At 35.0% G+C, this 13,215-nt stretch overlaps 2 protein-coding genes across 2 annotated transcripts; both read left to right on the forward strand.

The window, feature by feature from the left end:
* The first annotated feature begins 726 nt into the window (after positions 1-726).
* LOC115988231 (fasciclin-like arabinogalactan protein 12) lies at positions 727-2,040 on the forward strand. The gene has a single exon (XM_031111837.1). It carries the CDS (start codon positions 1,049-1,051, stop codon positions 1,901-1,903), a length of 855 nt encoding a protein of 284 aa, XP_030967697.1. The 5' UTR covers positions 727-1,048; the 3' UTR covers positions 1,904-2,040.
* Positions 2,041-9,452: 7,412 nt separating this feature from the next.
* LOC115988360 (fasciclin-like arabinogalactan protein 12) lies at positions 9,453-10,663 on the forward strand. Its single transcript, XM_031111923.1, has one exon. It carries the CDS (start codon positions 9,565-9,567, stop codon positions 10,453-10,455), a length of 891 nt encoding a protein of 296 aa, XP_030967783.1. The 5' UTR covers positions 9,453-9,564; the 3' UTR covers positions 10,456-10,663.
* Positions 10,664-13,215: the final 2,552 nt, after the last annotated feature.

The raw sequence follows: 13,215 nt of genomic DNA on the forward strand, positions 1-13,215 counted from the left end.
TCAATCATTTACATCTTTATCTGCCTCTACATCAGATTAATTGAGAATTTGAGATCCCTCCTCTTTTTCCTGCCTTCCCGAAGCAAACTAGCTGCTAAAACCACAAAATCTCTCCTTTTATTCATTCATTTTTCATAGATGCAATTAGAACCGAATCTGGCAAACTCATTTAATTAAACCTGGTTGGTAAAATAGCACCAGAATTTTTTGCACTTACATTTGGATTGAACTGAGATTGGCATGGTCTAGCCGCAGTGAAAGGCTGATAAAAGTTGGGGAATTCTAGCTTGTTGAGGAATATGGAGTGTCACATTAATCAAAATTCAAAACAAATTGTAAATTTGGATATGTAGCATTTGTAGCTAGAACTGAAATGAACATTAATTAATGATTACAATCCTATATTTTAACTCTTTTATCAGCAAAAACAAAAATATTAACTCAAAATACATCCTATTATAACTAATTGCAAATGGAAGAATAGTGTTGAAGTTTACTCTGTTTGAGGAATTAACCAGAAACAAGGATGACTAATTTTTATTTATATTTCGATAGATAAATAATGGGGGAGGGGTGATGGGAAGTACTCCTTTTGTGGTGCCTCGTAATACTATCTTTTGTTTTCAACTTCCTCCATCGGTTGTAGAAAACAAATGATTTTCATGGCTAAGAATAATTATCTGTGACTGTGAAAGCAAAGCTATGACAAGCATCTTTATTTTCCCTCTCACACAATTGAGATCCCCTATCTTTTTTCCTGCCTTCCCAAGCAAACTAGTTGATAAAAGCCTAAAACAACAAAATCTCTCATTTTATCCATTCTTTCCTCTACCTTTCCAGGACAGATTAACTGCAAACAACTTAGATTTTGTAACTAGAAGTGAGCCCTTTCACCTAATTGCATTGTCTCCCAGTCATAATAAAAGCCCTCTCTTCCCTCCAACACATATCAAACACTCCTCCAAGTGCAAGTGCAAGCACCACTCTTGCATTTCAAAACTTCCCAGCAAAACAAAACAGTCCTCCACACAACAAAATAACTTCAAAGATGACAAAACAGACTCTCTTCTCCCTCTCAATTTTACTTATATTTCTCTTCCATTGCATCACAACTTTAGGCCAGTCAGCCGCAGCTCCAGCCCAGCCAGCAAATGCTCCAGTACAGCCTGCCACTCCGCCAGTAGTTCAGCCTGCCAAGGCCCCAGCCCCAGTCCAATCTGCGAAGGTCCCACCAACACAGAAAGGTGTCCCTGATGTCACCAAAATCCTTGGAAAGGCCGGTGGGTTCTCAGTCTTTATTCGCCTCTTAAAAAGTACCGGAGTTTCTGACCAATTATACGGCCAGCTTAACAATTCAAATAATGGGTTTACTATCTTTGCTCCTACTGATGCTGCATTTTCGAGCCTCAAAGCGGGCACTATAAACTCATTGTCCGACCTACAAAAGACCCAACTAGTACAATTTCACATATTAAACACAATTGTTAGTCTGTCAAATTTCCAAACTCTGAGCAATCCAGTGCCCACAGAGGCTGGAGATACTAGTGACGGTGAGTTCCCACTAAACGTGATGACTGCTGGCAACCAAGTGAACATCTCTACTGGTCTTGTTAATACCACGGTGGGTGGAACTGTGTATTCAGATAACCAGCTTGATATATATCAAGTGGAGAAAGTGCTTCTTCCTCTTGACATTTTTAATCCTAAGCCTAAGCATAAGGCACCAGCCCCTGCACCAACATTGTCAACGCCTAAGACTAAGGACAATGATGATGAGTCTCAGTCTGATGCTACCAAAGTGAACGAGTCTAGCCCAGTAAGTATCAGTGGGCATGGAATATTGGTGTCCATTGAAGTTGTATTGGTCGCATTCATTCTCACGAAGGGACTTCATGGTGTATGAGAAAATGAGAAAATGCTTTTTAGGTGGGTTCCATTTTTCTATTGCCGCGTGATTTTGCTGAGTTTGGGTGAACGGTCGAAATCGATTCTGAGTTCTTCCAAATAATTTTCACCTTTTCTTGTGCGATGTATATTAAGACCAATCTGTGATGAAGCTTTTTCTTTTTCCTTTTTTTTTTGGTTCCGATTTCTATGTACTTGAGAGTTTTTATTTAATGATTTTTCAAGAGTTGTTCCTTTGAGATCCAACATTTAAGTTTACTTTCCGAATTCTAAAGATCAAATGTATTTTCTGTTTGCTTGTTTCGGTGGATAACATTTCCTTATCAGTCATCTTTTAGAAAATATTATCTAGAAAATTGACTATTAGCTCCAAAACGGTTTTTTTTTTTTTTGTTTTTTGAAAAACTAACCAGTTTTCTCATATTTGGTAACAACTTTCAAAATAAATTGAAAAATATTTTCTGTTGCTTAGGTCGTATAGAAAATTACTTACAATTTTGTAATTTCAAATAATCATTTGCACAAAACCTTCATTCACAGCATGAATATGAGATAGAGCAACTAGATCACAATTACCCAAAAATTGATTCAGACTTTTCGATTCAACCTCGTGGCACGGTGGTTTTATTGTGTGTGGTGCTATATGATGGCATGTGGAGTCGCCGCAAGTGATGGTATGTACAAGTGTGATTGGCAACATATTTTATAACTACTAAGCTAATGCAAGGATGTTATGAAGTATCCTAACCTAAATTTAGGAATAAATATCTACAATCTAAATATATGTAACTTTGGAAGTTCCATGATATATTATGTGTGGCCGTGTGGGTAAATAGTGCAATATATGCAATCCCATGTAATGTGTAGAAAAATTTGACGATTTTTTTTTTGTTTAGTCAAAAAAGAAAATAGTAGATAAAATTTATAAGAGTTAAAATGATGTGATTATTTTTCAACAAAGTATAGCTGATGCAATATATTAGATTTTCTAAATTAATCTATCTATATTTGTTATTTGAAAGTATCTTAAATTTTGTAAGTAATTTTTTTTTCAAGGAAACATAATGCATTTTTATATTCAATTATTATATAAGAGATATTTTGTAAATAATATAATGTGGTTGATACTTGTTTCTAGTGCTCTTTACAAACTGTTCATCCTACATACTTCTTGAATGACCTAAAAATGAAGCAAATATAAGTAAATCCATCACTTATATGAGAGAGAGAGAGAGAGAGAGAGAGAGAGAGAGAGAGAGAGAGAGAGAGAGAGAGATAGAGAAACTTGCCAACATTATGTTGAGAATGTGACATAATTAATTGTCAAAAAAGCAACTCATTTTTCTACAAAAACCTCTCCTCCCAAAACATTAGACTGCATTGGTCTGAAGTGGATTAAGTGGACCAAAAGAACCGAAATGTTATGCTGATGTAGTTCAACAAGAGTGTAACAATAATAAATGTTACACTTAAGTATTTAGATATTATAGATATGAAATATTTAAAAGATTTCATAGTTTGGAAGCATTCTCCAATCATGCTTTGTGTTTTTGATAGTTGGTTTGGGGATAAGCTCTTTTAGGGCATCCTTGTTTATTGCCTTTGTTTAGAAAGTGAGTTTTAGAAGTCTAGATGAGACAAGTGGTCTATTCTAGTGCATAGTCCAAGTTGTTGAAGAGGGGAACTTCCACACTTGATTTCCAAACTTTAGGCTGCTTTAGAGAACTTCCTTTTTGATTGCCGGGTTGAGTTGTAGAGACTAGAGAGCTAGGTTCAAGAAATCTTTCGATAACTCTTCCCTATTCCTGAAGATTTTCTATCACTTCTCTCTTTTTTATCACTGTCTCTGAATAGTCCTCATTTTCTAAGGATTCCCGATGTCATTAATAAGGATAGGGGGGCTATTTTTATAGTGAAAACTTGCATTTCTTGAAAAAGGCTAGTTTGGAAACTACAACCCATGGAGACCACTTTTTCATTACGTTTCTCCTCCTTGACAAGTAAAGAGAAAACATCCACCGGTTACAAATCTCAAGGTATAGATTCATCTGTTGATAATTGATGCCCCATAATCCAAGGGATTTACAATGAAGTCACCACATTAATTTTTATTTTTTATTTTTAAAGATAATTAAGAATTGATGAATAATGAAGATTACAATATTACATACATCGGTTGGTAAAAAAAAAAAGTGCATGACTTTGGTTCTAGATATAATCTAACAGGAAAATTACATTTCTTTGTTTCTTAGTTACATTTTGAAATATCAAGAAAAAATTGCATAAAAAGTATTAACCTATACATCCTAAAGATTAAGTTCAGGGGTTATTTTACTGAATGAAAAGGTGTTTAGCACCCATTACACCCAATCTAATTAAGTTGCTCTCCTATAATACAATTATCAAATATAAACAAATTCACTCAACCATTACACAATTAAGTAATAAAATTATCAAAACAGAAAAATTGTAGAAACTCCAGCACTGTGTATTTACATATTCAAGAATAATAACTAACAAGTCAATATAAGCACATTAGCCATTAAGGACTAATCAAATCATGAGAATGACAATAAAAGAAACACTAACTTCGCACAATAACTTATTGTAAGATGAATGAATATGATTAAGATGAATTGATAAGGATGAACTTGCTAAGTTGTGAAGATATAAACCCTAGATGCAATTCCTACATGACATATGAGCATATTTCACATGATTTGCTAAAAATCAAACTAGGCATTAAATCTGGAGCTTTAACATCTAAATCCATTTTTTCAAGTGAACTGTTGTCCATCCTATATATATAAAGAAAACACAGACATCGATCTATCTTAGATGACATGCGAACGTAATGCAACAAAGAAAATAAATATCATGAAAAAAAAATTAATAGATCATTATATTGAATTAATGTAACTAAGCCACGATGCATGAGCATAGGAGTTATGATCATAGAACTACAACTAACGCTAAAAACAAATCTAAGATAATAAACTCCATAATCTAGCCTAACACTTGGAAACTAATCTAACTTAACACATGTTTTTGAAATATTTTTAATTATAAAAGCATGATAAAACCTAACCATGTCTAAACATGCTATAAAAATAAAATTAGCTATGAAGGAATCGAACCTGCATGCAGTTTCTAGTTATTGATCAGTTCTTGGGCTTGGGGTGGATTGTTGATTTTTCTTGCCACTACAATCGTCTTTGTTCAGATCTCCACCGATTATATAGCTTCTCCGTAAGATAAATGCTTGTTGATATATCTTTGTCTAGTTGATGATGATTGATTGATGCAATAGCCTAGAATACTATTTGGATTTGTGTTTATGAATAAAACAATGCAGGCTAAAGTGATTTATGTGCTGTAAAAAGTGTGTACGATGAAAAATATGCAAAATATTCATGGCTCACTAAACTACCATAGGCAAAAGTTCTTGAACTTTTTTAGTAGGGATACTTGTCCTATTTAGAGAGAGAGAGAGAGAGAGAGAGCTATTTTCCTTATTTTAAAGGTTCAGAGGCCATGCAATTGGTGGTTTTATATCCTATCAATCTCTCACAAGTTTATAAAAAAGCAGATGAACATCAATTTATTAAATCAATTGAAGTCATGCAATTGGATCCACCCATTTGTTGGGCAAAAATGTTTTAGTTGAGTTACGGTCAATTAGAGATGAACTTCAATTCGCTAAATCAATTAGATCAATCCATCTTAAAGTCGAACTTGATGCAAACCTGCTTTTGAATTTGCTAAATCAATTAGATCAATCCATCTAATAGTCGAACTTGATGCAAACCTACTTTTGAATTTTCTAACAAATAATATCACTGCGCGTAATTTTTATGCTAGAATTGAGAGAGATTGCATATCCCTCATGAGCTCGATTCCCATCTAGAACTAACCCATTCCTACCATGAAGGAAAATCAAACAGCTGACTGCTCTGCAAAGCTTGGATGGATGCATGACTTGCCTTTTGTTATTCAAAGCATAGCCTTTATTAAATTTTAATTTGTCAAACTTAGTTTCAACTCGTTTTGTAATTATATGTTGTAACTCTTCTATTTTGAATTTATTTTACTGTCTTGTTATTGCCAAATAAAAATTATTATACAAATCTCAAACAATAATTATTTAGTTGAAACTGAAAATTTTTTGTTGAAAGTACTATAAATAATATCACTGCGCGTGATTTTTATGCTAGAATTGAGAGAGATTGCATATCCCTCATGAGCTCGATTCCCATCTAGAACTAACCCATTCCTACCATGAAGGAAAATCAAACAGCTGACTGCTTTGCAAAGCTTGGATGGATGCATGACTTGCCTTTTGTTATTCAAAGCATAGCCTTTATTAAATTTTAATTTGTCAAACTTAGTTTCAACTCGTTTTGTAATTATATGTTGTAACTCTTCTATTTTGAATTTATTTTACTGTCTTGTTATTGCCAAATAAAAATTATTATACAAATCTCAAACAATAATTATTTAGTTGAAACTGAAAATTTTTTGTTGAAAGTACTATAAATAATATCACTGCGCGTGATTTTTATGCTAGAATTGAGAGAGATTGCATATCCCTCATGAGCTCGATTCCCATCTAGAACTAACCCATTCCTACCATGAAGGAAAATCAAACAGCTGACTGCTTTGCAAAGCTTGGATGGATGCATGACTTGCCTTTTGTTATTCAAAGCATAGCCTTTATTAAATTTTAATTTGTCAAACTTAGTGTCAACTCGTTTTGTAATTATATGTTGTAACTCTTCTATTTTGAATTTATTTTACTGTCTTGTTATTGCCAAATAAAAATTATTATACAAATCTCAAAAAACAATTATTTAGCTGAAACTGAAAATTTTTTGTTGAAAGTACTATAAATAAAGCTAAAAGCTAACTGAAATAATACAGTGAAATTCATCAATAGTAGCAAAAATAAGTTGAATAGTAATAAAAATAAGCTAAATAAATAAATAAATAAATAAACTATTTTTTTAAGCCAAGCCAAACGTAACTTAAAGACAGTAGTAGAGCACTCAAAATATCTTAGAAGGTTGCTTCTGCAAACTCTTAAAAAATGCATTCAAATATGGTAAATAATTTGCATAGTTTCATTAGGATTTAATTTCTTGCTAATGAGACATTTGAGCAAAAAACGCAGTTAAACAGCCATGTAAGTATGTCTGTTTTAAACAAATATATATATATATATAGAGAGAGAGAGAGAGAGAGAGAGAGAGAGAGAGAAAATCACACTTTTATCCCTCAAATTTTGAAACCTCTGCCCCCATCTATGCTCTTTTTTCCATGCCCCAGTCAATAAATTTTGGTGCTTGTCCATTCACTTTTTCCCCATTTTTCAACATTTTCCATTTTGTATCTCCCTAGCACCACCTTTACTCAGGCTACCAAGTGGTGGTGGTGATCAGAAACGAAGCCATGATTTCAACCTAGGGGGACCAAAATTTTGAGGGGCAAAATTGTCATATGAATTATGATCCGGATTAGTATGGTAATTAATGCTGATGTGTTTATTGAGTTAAACATCAAATAAAGGAGTTGAGCTCACAATAATGATACAACAGATACTTTCTACTTAATTTAATTCGATTAAAAAAAAAATAAAAAAGGAAGTTCTACCTAGTTGATGCAATGTTAGTGAAAAGGAAAGAGGGGAGTAAGTTCCTTTTCTAGAAGAAATGAACCGAAAACAAAAGCTTAACATAAGCACGCTCTTTGATGCAAACATTAATTTCTTACTAAAAACTCATAATATAATAATGAAGCATATTTCCTCCTCTGGGGAGGTAGAGTGGAACACTCATAATATCTTATAGATTTACTTCTCCAAAACCTTTAAAAATATATATATTCAAAATATTGGTATTTTAGTTTTACATAGTTTCATTAAGACTTAATTCCTTGAATCTAGAGGCAATTATTGGAAAGACCCTCGCTCTTTTTCACTCTTCTTTATTGAGACGAGCTTAAATCTTCCTAGAAAAAGAAATGTGTACCATTACCTGCTCTACTTCAACCTAAAATTAGTTGAAAGGCCTAAAAATTATTTTCATTTTAAAAAAATATCGAATTATCTTTAAGAAAAGAAAAGAAAAAAGAAAAAAGTATTCTAAGATGATATTTATTTTAGGCTTCATTATTATTTCAAATAAATTGAAATGATTATGTATGATTAATATCAAATAATCTCTATTATCATTTCAGATAAATTGAAATTAATAATTATATATGATAATATCAAATAATGTATAGTATCGCCAACTCCGAATCTTGTAGTTGCTAATTAAAAATTCAGAAGAAAATTGAAAAGTAAATCTTAAAATTTGGAGTCACTTAGATTTTACACACTAAACATTTAAAAAAAAAAATGAATTTTACTCCTCGTTGCATTCTATTAACAACTTCGATAATAAATAAACAAGAGGATGCAATGAAAAGAATTGCTACAGCATGTAACTTTAGAGAAGGCCTGGCCCTCGGCCTCTGATTGCTAAACCCCTCCTCTCATGTCCCATCTGAGCCCATTTTTGTTCCGTCTGTGAAAGCAAAGCAATCATATACATCTTTATCTGCCTCCACATCCAAATAATTGAGAATTTGAGATCCCCTTTCTTTTTCCTGCCTTCTGGAAGCAAACTAGCTGCTAAACCACAAAACCTCTCATTTTATCCATTCATTCTTCATAGATTCAATTGGAACCGAATTTGGCAAACTCATTTGATTAACCCGGTTGGTAAAATAGCATCAGAATTGGTTGCACTTACATTTGGATTGAACTGAGATTGGCATGGTCTAGCAGCATTGAAAGGCTGATAAAAATGAGGGATTCTAGCTAGTTGAGGGTTAAGAACTGTCACATTAATCAAAATTCAAAATAACAAATTGAAAATTTGGATATGTAGCTGGAACTGAAATGAACCTTAATTAATGATTATAATCCTATATTTTAATTCTTTTATCTGCCAAAATATATATTAACTGGAAAGACATCCTAATACAACTAATTGCAAATGGCAGATCATAGTGTTGAATTTTACTCTGTTTGAGGAATTAACCAGAAAAGAGGAAGAGTAATTTTTATTTTTATTTTGATAGATAGATAGTGGGGGAGGGGGTGATGGGATAAAGTGATAGGCTAATGGTAGTGTCACCCTTTGTGGTGACTCGTACTTATGAGCTATGAAAGTTGATACTACCTATTGTTTTCAACTTCCTCCTTAGGCTTGCAGCAAACAAATGATTTTCATAGCTAAGAATAATTCTGTGTGATTGTGAGAGCAGACGTTTTGAAAAGCATCTTTATTTCCCCGCTCGCACAATTGAGATCCCCTTTCTTTTTCCTGCCTTCCCAAGCAAACTAGCTGCTAAAACAACAAAATCTCTCATTTTATCCATTCTTTCCTCTTCCTTTTCAAGACAGATTAGCTGCAAACAACTTAGGTTTTGTAACTAGAAGTGAACACTCTCACCTAATTGCAGTGTCTCCCAGCCATAATAAAAGCCCTCTCTCCCCTCCAACACATATCAAACACTTCTGCAAGTGCAAGTGCAAGTGCAAGCACCACTCTTGCATTTCAAAACTTCCCAGCAAAACAAAACTGTCCTCCACACAACAAAATAACTTCAAAGATGACAAAACAGACTGTCTTCTCCCTCTCAATTTTACTCGTATTTTTCTTCCATTGCATCACAACTTTAGGCCAGCCAGCTGCAGCTCCGGCCCAGCCAGCAAATGCTCCAGTCCAGCCTGCGAATGCTCCAGTACAGCCTGCCACTCCGCCAGTAGTTCAGCCTGCCAAGGCCCCAGCCCCAGTCCAGTCTGCCAAGGTCCCACCCATAAAAAAAGGTGTCCCTGATGTAACCAAAATCCTTGGAAAGGCCGGTGGGTTCTCAGTCTTTATCCGCCTCTTAAAAAGTACCGGAGTGTCTGACCAATTATACGGCCAGCTTAACACTTCAAATAATGGGTTTACTATCTTTGCTCCTACTGATGCTGCATTTTCGAGCCTCAAAGCAGGCACTATAAACTCATTGTCCGACCTACAAAAGACCCAACTAGTACAATTTCACATATTAAACACAGTTGTTACTCTGTCAAATTTCCAAACTCTGAGCAATCCTGTGCCCACAGAGGCTGGAGATACCAGTGCCGGTGAGTTCCCACTAACCGTGACCACTGCTGGCAACCAAGTGAACATCTCTACTATTCTTGTTAATACCACGTTGGGTGGAACTGTGTATTCGGATAACCAGCTTGATATATATCAAGTGGATCAAGTGCTTCTTCCTATTGACATTTTTAGTCCTAAGCCTAAGAATAAGGCACCAGCCTCGGCACCAACATTGTCAAAGCCTAAGAGTACGGACAATGATGATGATGCTGATGCAGATACAGATACTCCGTCTGTTGCTGCGAAAGTGAATGCGTCTGGTGCAGTGAGTCTCAACAGGCATGGAATATTGGTGTCCATTGGAGTTGCTGTGATTGCATCATTGTCACGAAGGGACTTGATGGCATAAATATACATGTTGGATTTTGATAAGTGGTTCCAATTGTTTAGGGCCTATGATTTTCTTGAGTTCGGGTGAGCCGTCGTAATTAACACCGAGTGCTTTCAAATAATTGCCATTTCTCCCTATCCAATCTGTACCATTCAAATTTGTGATGAGAACTAATGATGCTAAGGCTCTAGCTTTGTTTTATTTTATTTAATTATTGTTCCTTTTATTTTTAATTGTAATATTTCTACGTACTTGAGAATTTTCTATGATTTTTCAACGGTTGTCATTGGAATAGTGGAATTGAGCATTAAACTTTCTCTTTTGAATTCTGGTCATATAGTTAATTAGCCTGAGCCTGAGTGCCTGATTCAATAAACTGAATTATATATGGTTGAAAATTACGTAGTTAATTGAGCATTAAACTCTATCAATTTCACAAATTAAATCCAAGTAGTTAATAAGCCGGACTCAATAATATGAATAAACAATCACAACAAGAACAACCACACAAGAGACGGGGATTTATTTACAAAGTGAAAACCTAGGAGGAAAAACAGTTCGGGACCTAGTCCAATCTTGTCAAATCTACTATAAATAGGTTGTGATACAATCAAGACTTACAAAACCTCCAATACATGTAACGTGACTTGTATCTAAACTCCTAACCTCTAACTGCTTCCTTAACTTTTGTCTTTAGAGTGATTTGTCATAGCTAATTGAGACTCCAATCACTAGACCAATCTATCAGTTACTTCAAGGCCACATGAAGATTTTTAGTCATCTATGTAATTTTAGCACAACACTTCTGATGAAGCCGAAAATTGACCTCGTTAATATGCTCCTCGTTAGTGTCGATGGACAAGTTCTGATACCTATTATCAAGAAAAGAAAAGCAAGGGAGGTTTCACCGGCATGGTGCCAATTAAAAATACTTCGATGCTCAAGTCAGCTAAATGGCCCTTGAAGAATTCTCCCACAAGTGTATATCCAGTTTTTCATATATATTTTACTTGGGTTCCATTCCCATTTTCTAGTTTGCTCTGGGTTGGTGTGGTTATGTCTGTTAATGCTCCTCTGAGCATTTTTCTCTTGAAAGAAACATAGCATTAATTGACAATGAAGATTCTATTTAAAGAGTAACAGATGACTGTTAGGCAATCATTGCCTTTGTAACTGTTTTGGCGTACTTATTCCTTGTCAGCTGTCTTGATGACATTTATTTACGCCTTCAATGAATACGGGCCTATGTCGTCTATATGGATGGGGTATACGGACAAGGTCTTGCCCCTACCCTCGTCCTTGACTTGGATATGGCTGTGGCCATCTTTAAGCTAGACGGACTTTACTTGATACTCGTCAGTTGCCCTCCATTCCTTGGTTGTCAAGAATTTGTACGATCTTAGGAATGCGATCAGACGTGACGATTCATATCTTTTCAGTTCTCGAAATTTGGCTCTTGTCTTAAATGCAAAACGACTACTATTCGTGGAAATGAACACGTGTTGGTCTTCTATTCGTGGTGTGTGTGAGACTTCCATGATTTTGGCGCGCCTTAATTCCAATTTTCCCTTTTAGAGAAAACCATTCCTCTTCCTCCGCCCTATTTGGTCTGAACTTCAGAGTGCTGAGAAGTCTCCATACTTCAAAATTTCCTGGTAAGGCCTCTGTTCCTTATGCTTTGATGGTTGGTTTTGAATCCCTTAGTCAAGAGTGTCCCTCAGTTTCATTTTTCTTTGCTAGATTGGGGGTTTTCTTAGAATATTCCTCTAATCGATGTCCTCAAGTAGGCTTGTTTATGTCTCGTTTTTCTGCCCTTAGGCTTGTTTTGTTTTCTCTCTACCCTTTAATCTGTCAATCTCTAATAAAACACTATTCGGAGATGACCACCATTGAGTATAGGGTAGATGATGTTAGGTCCAACGACTTAGAGATTGGGTTGTCCTCCAATGCAGAATCTTTAAGTAAGGCAGTTGATACTGCTACATCAAAATTGCTTGGGTGAGAAAGCTTGTAACTTTGCTTACGGAGAGGTATGTTTTTACGAGGCTGACTTTCTGTGTGGCCTTCATTTCCCCGTCCATCCATTTATTATGCAACTTCTGAATGAATTTCAAATCACCCCCGATCAGTTCATCCTTAATGCTTGGAGGATGATCATAAGTTATATGTCTATCTGGATGTTTGCTTGTGATGGGGAGATGAGAACTTTGAATGAATTTTTTTTTTTTTTTTGGTACTGTTTGAAAGCCTCTGCCCATTATGGGTATTTTGAACTTTTACCTTAGGATAGGAAATCTACGATTATTAGGGGTTTTCCTTCGTCCATTCATGATTAGAAATCACGATACTTTTTTTATTTTTGGAACGGGTTGGGAAACCTTGTCTATCGATTTTTGGGGGGAAGTCCCAAGATCAATATGAAAATGGGAGATTCTAGCACTTGGTGTGATTTCCATTTTCTTCTTTTGTTTTTCTTTCATATCATGATTGCTCGTCTAATGATGTTTTCCTTATAATTTTTGTAGCTCTTGATTGTCCTGACCTAGAAGATATACATTGTCATTGGGTTCGTGCCACCCTTGCCTATGCCCATGAAATTATGGATTTTGACGACCTCATTGATCCTCGTCATCTGTTTGACTGTTGCTTAGGCCCTGAACCTTCGAAGTACATTTTAGAGAAGATTCACCGAGAGGAAAAAAGTAAGATCGTCTATCTATTAACTTCATCTTTATTAGCTTCATTTGTACCTTGCCTAACTGCCTGCTTAAAAATTAC

The sequence above is a fragment of the Quercus lobata genome, chromosome 1 (genome assembly GCF_001633185.2).
Source record: "Quercus lobata isolate SW786 chromosome 1, ValleyOak3.0 Primary Assembly, whole genome shotgun sequence".
NCBI lineage: Eukaryota > Viridiplantae > Streptophyta > Magnoliopsida > Fagales > Fagaceae > Quercus > Quercus lobata.

Bases quoted from the DNA above. Each gene is read 5' to 3' on its own strand.
- LOC115988360 (XM_031111923.1), top strand. From the start codon at position 9,565: ATGACAAAACAGACTGTCTTCTCCCTCTCAATTTTACTCGTATTTTTC.
- LOC115988231 (XM_031111837.1), top strand. From the start codon at position 1,049: ATGACAAAACAGACTCTCTTCTCCCTCTCAATTTTACTTATATTTCTC.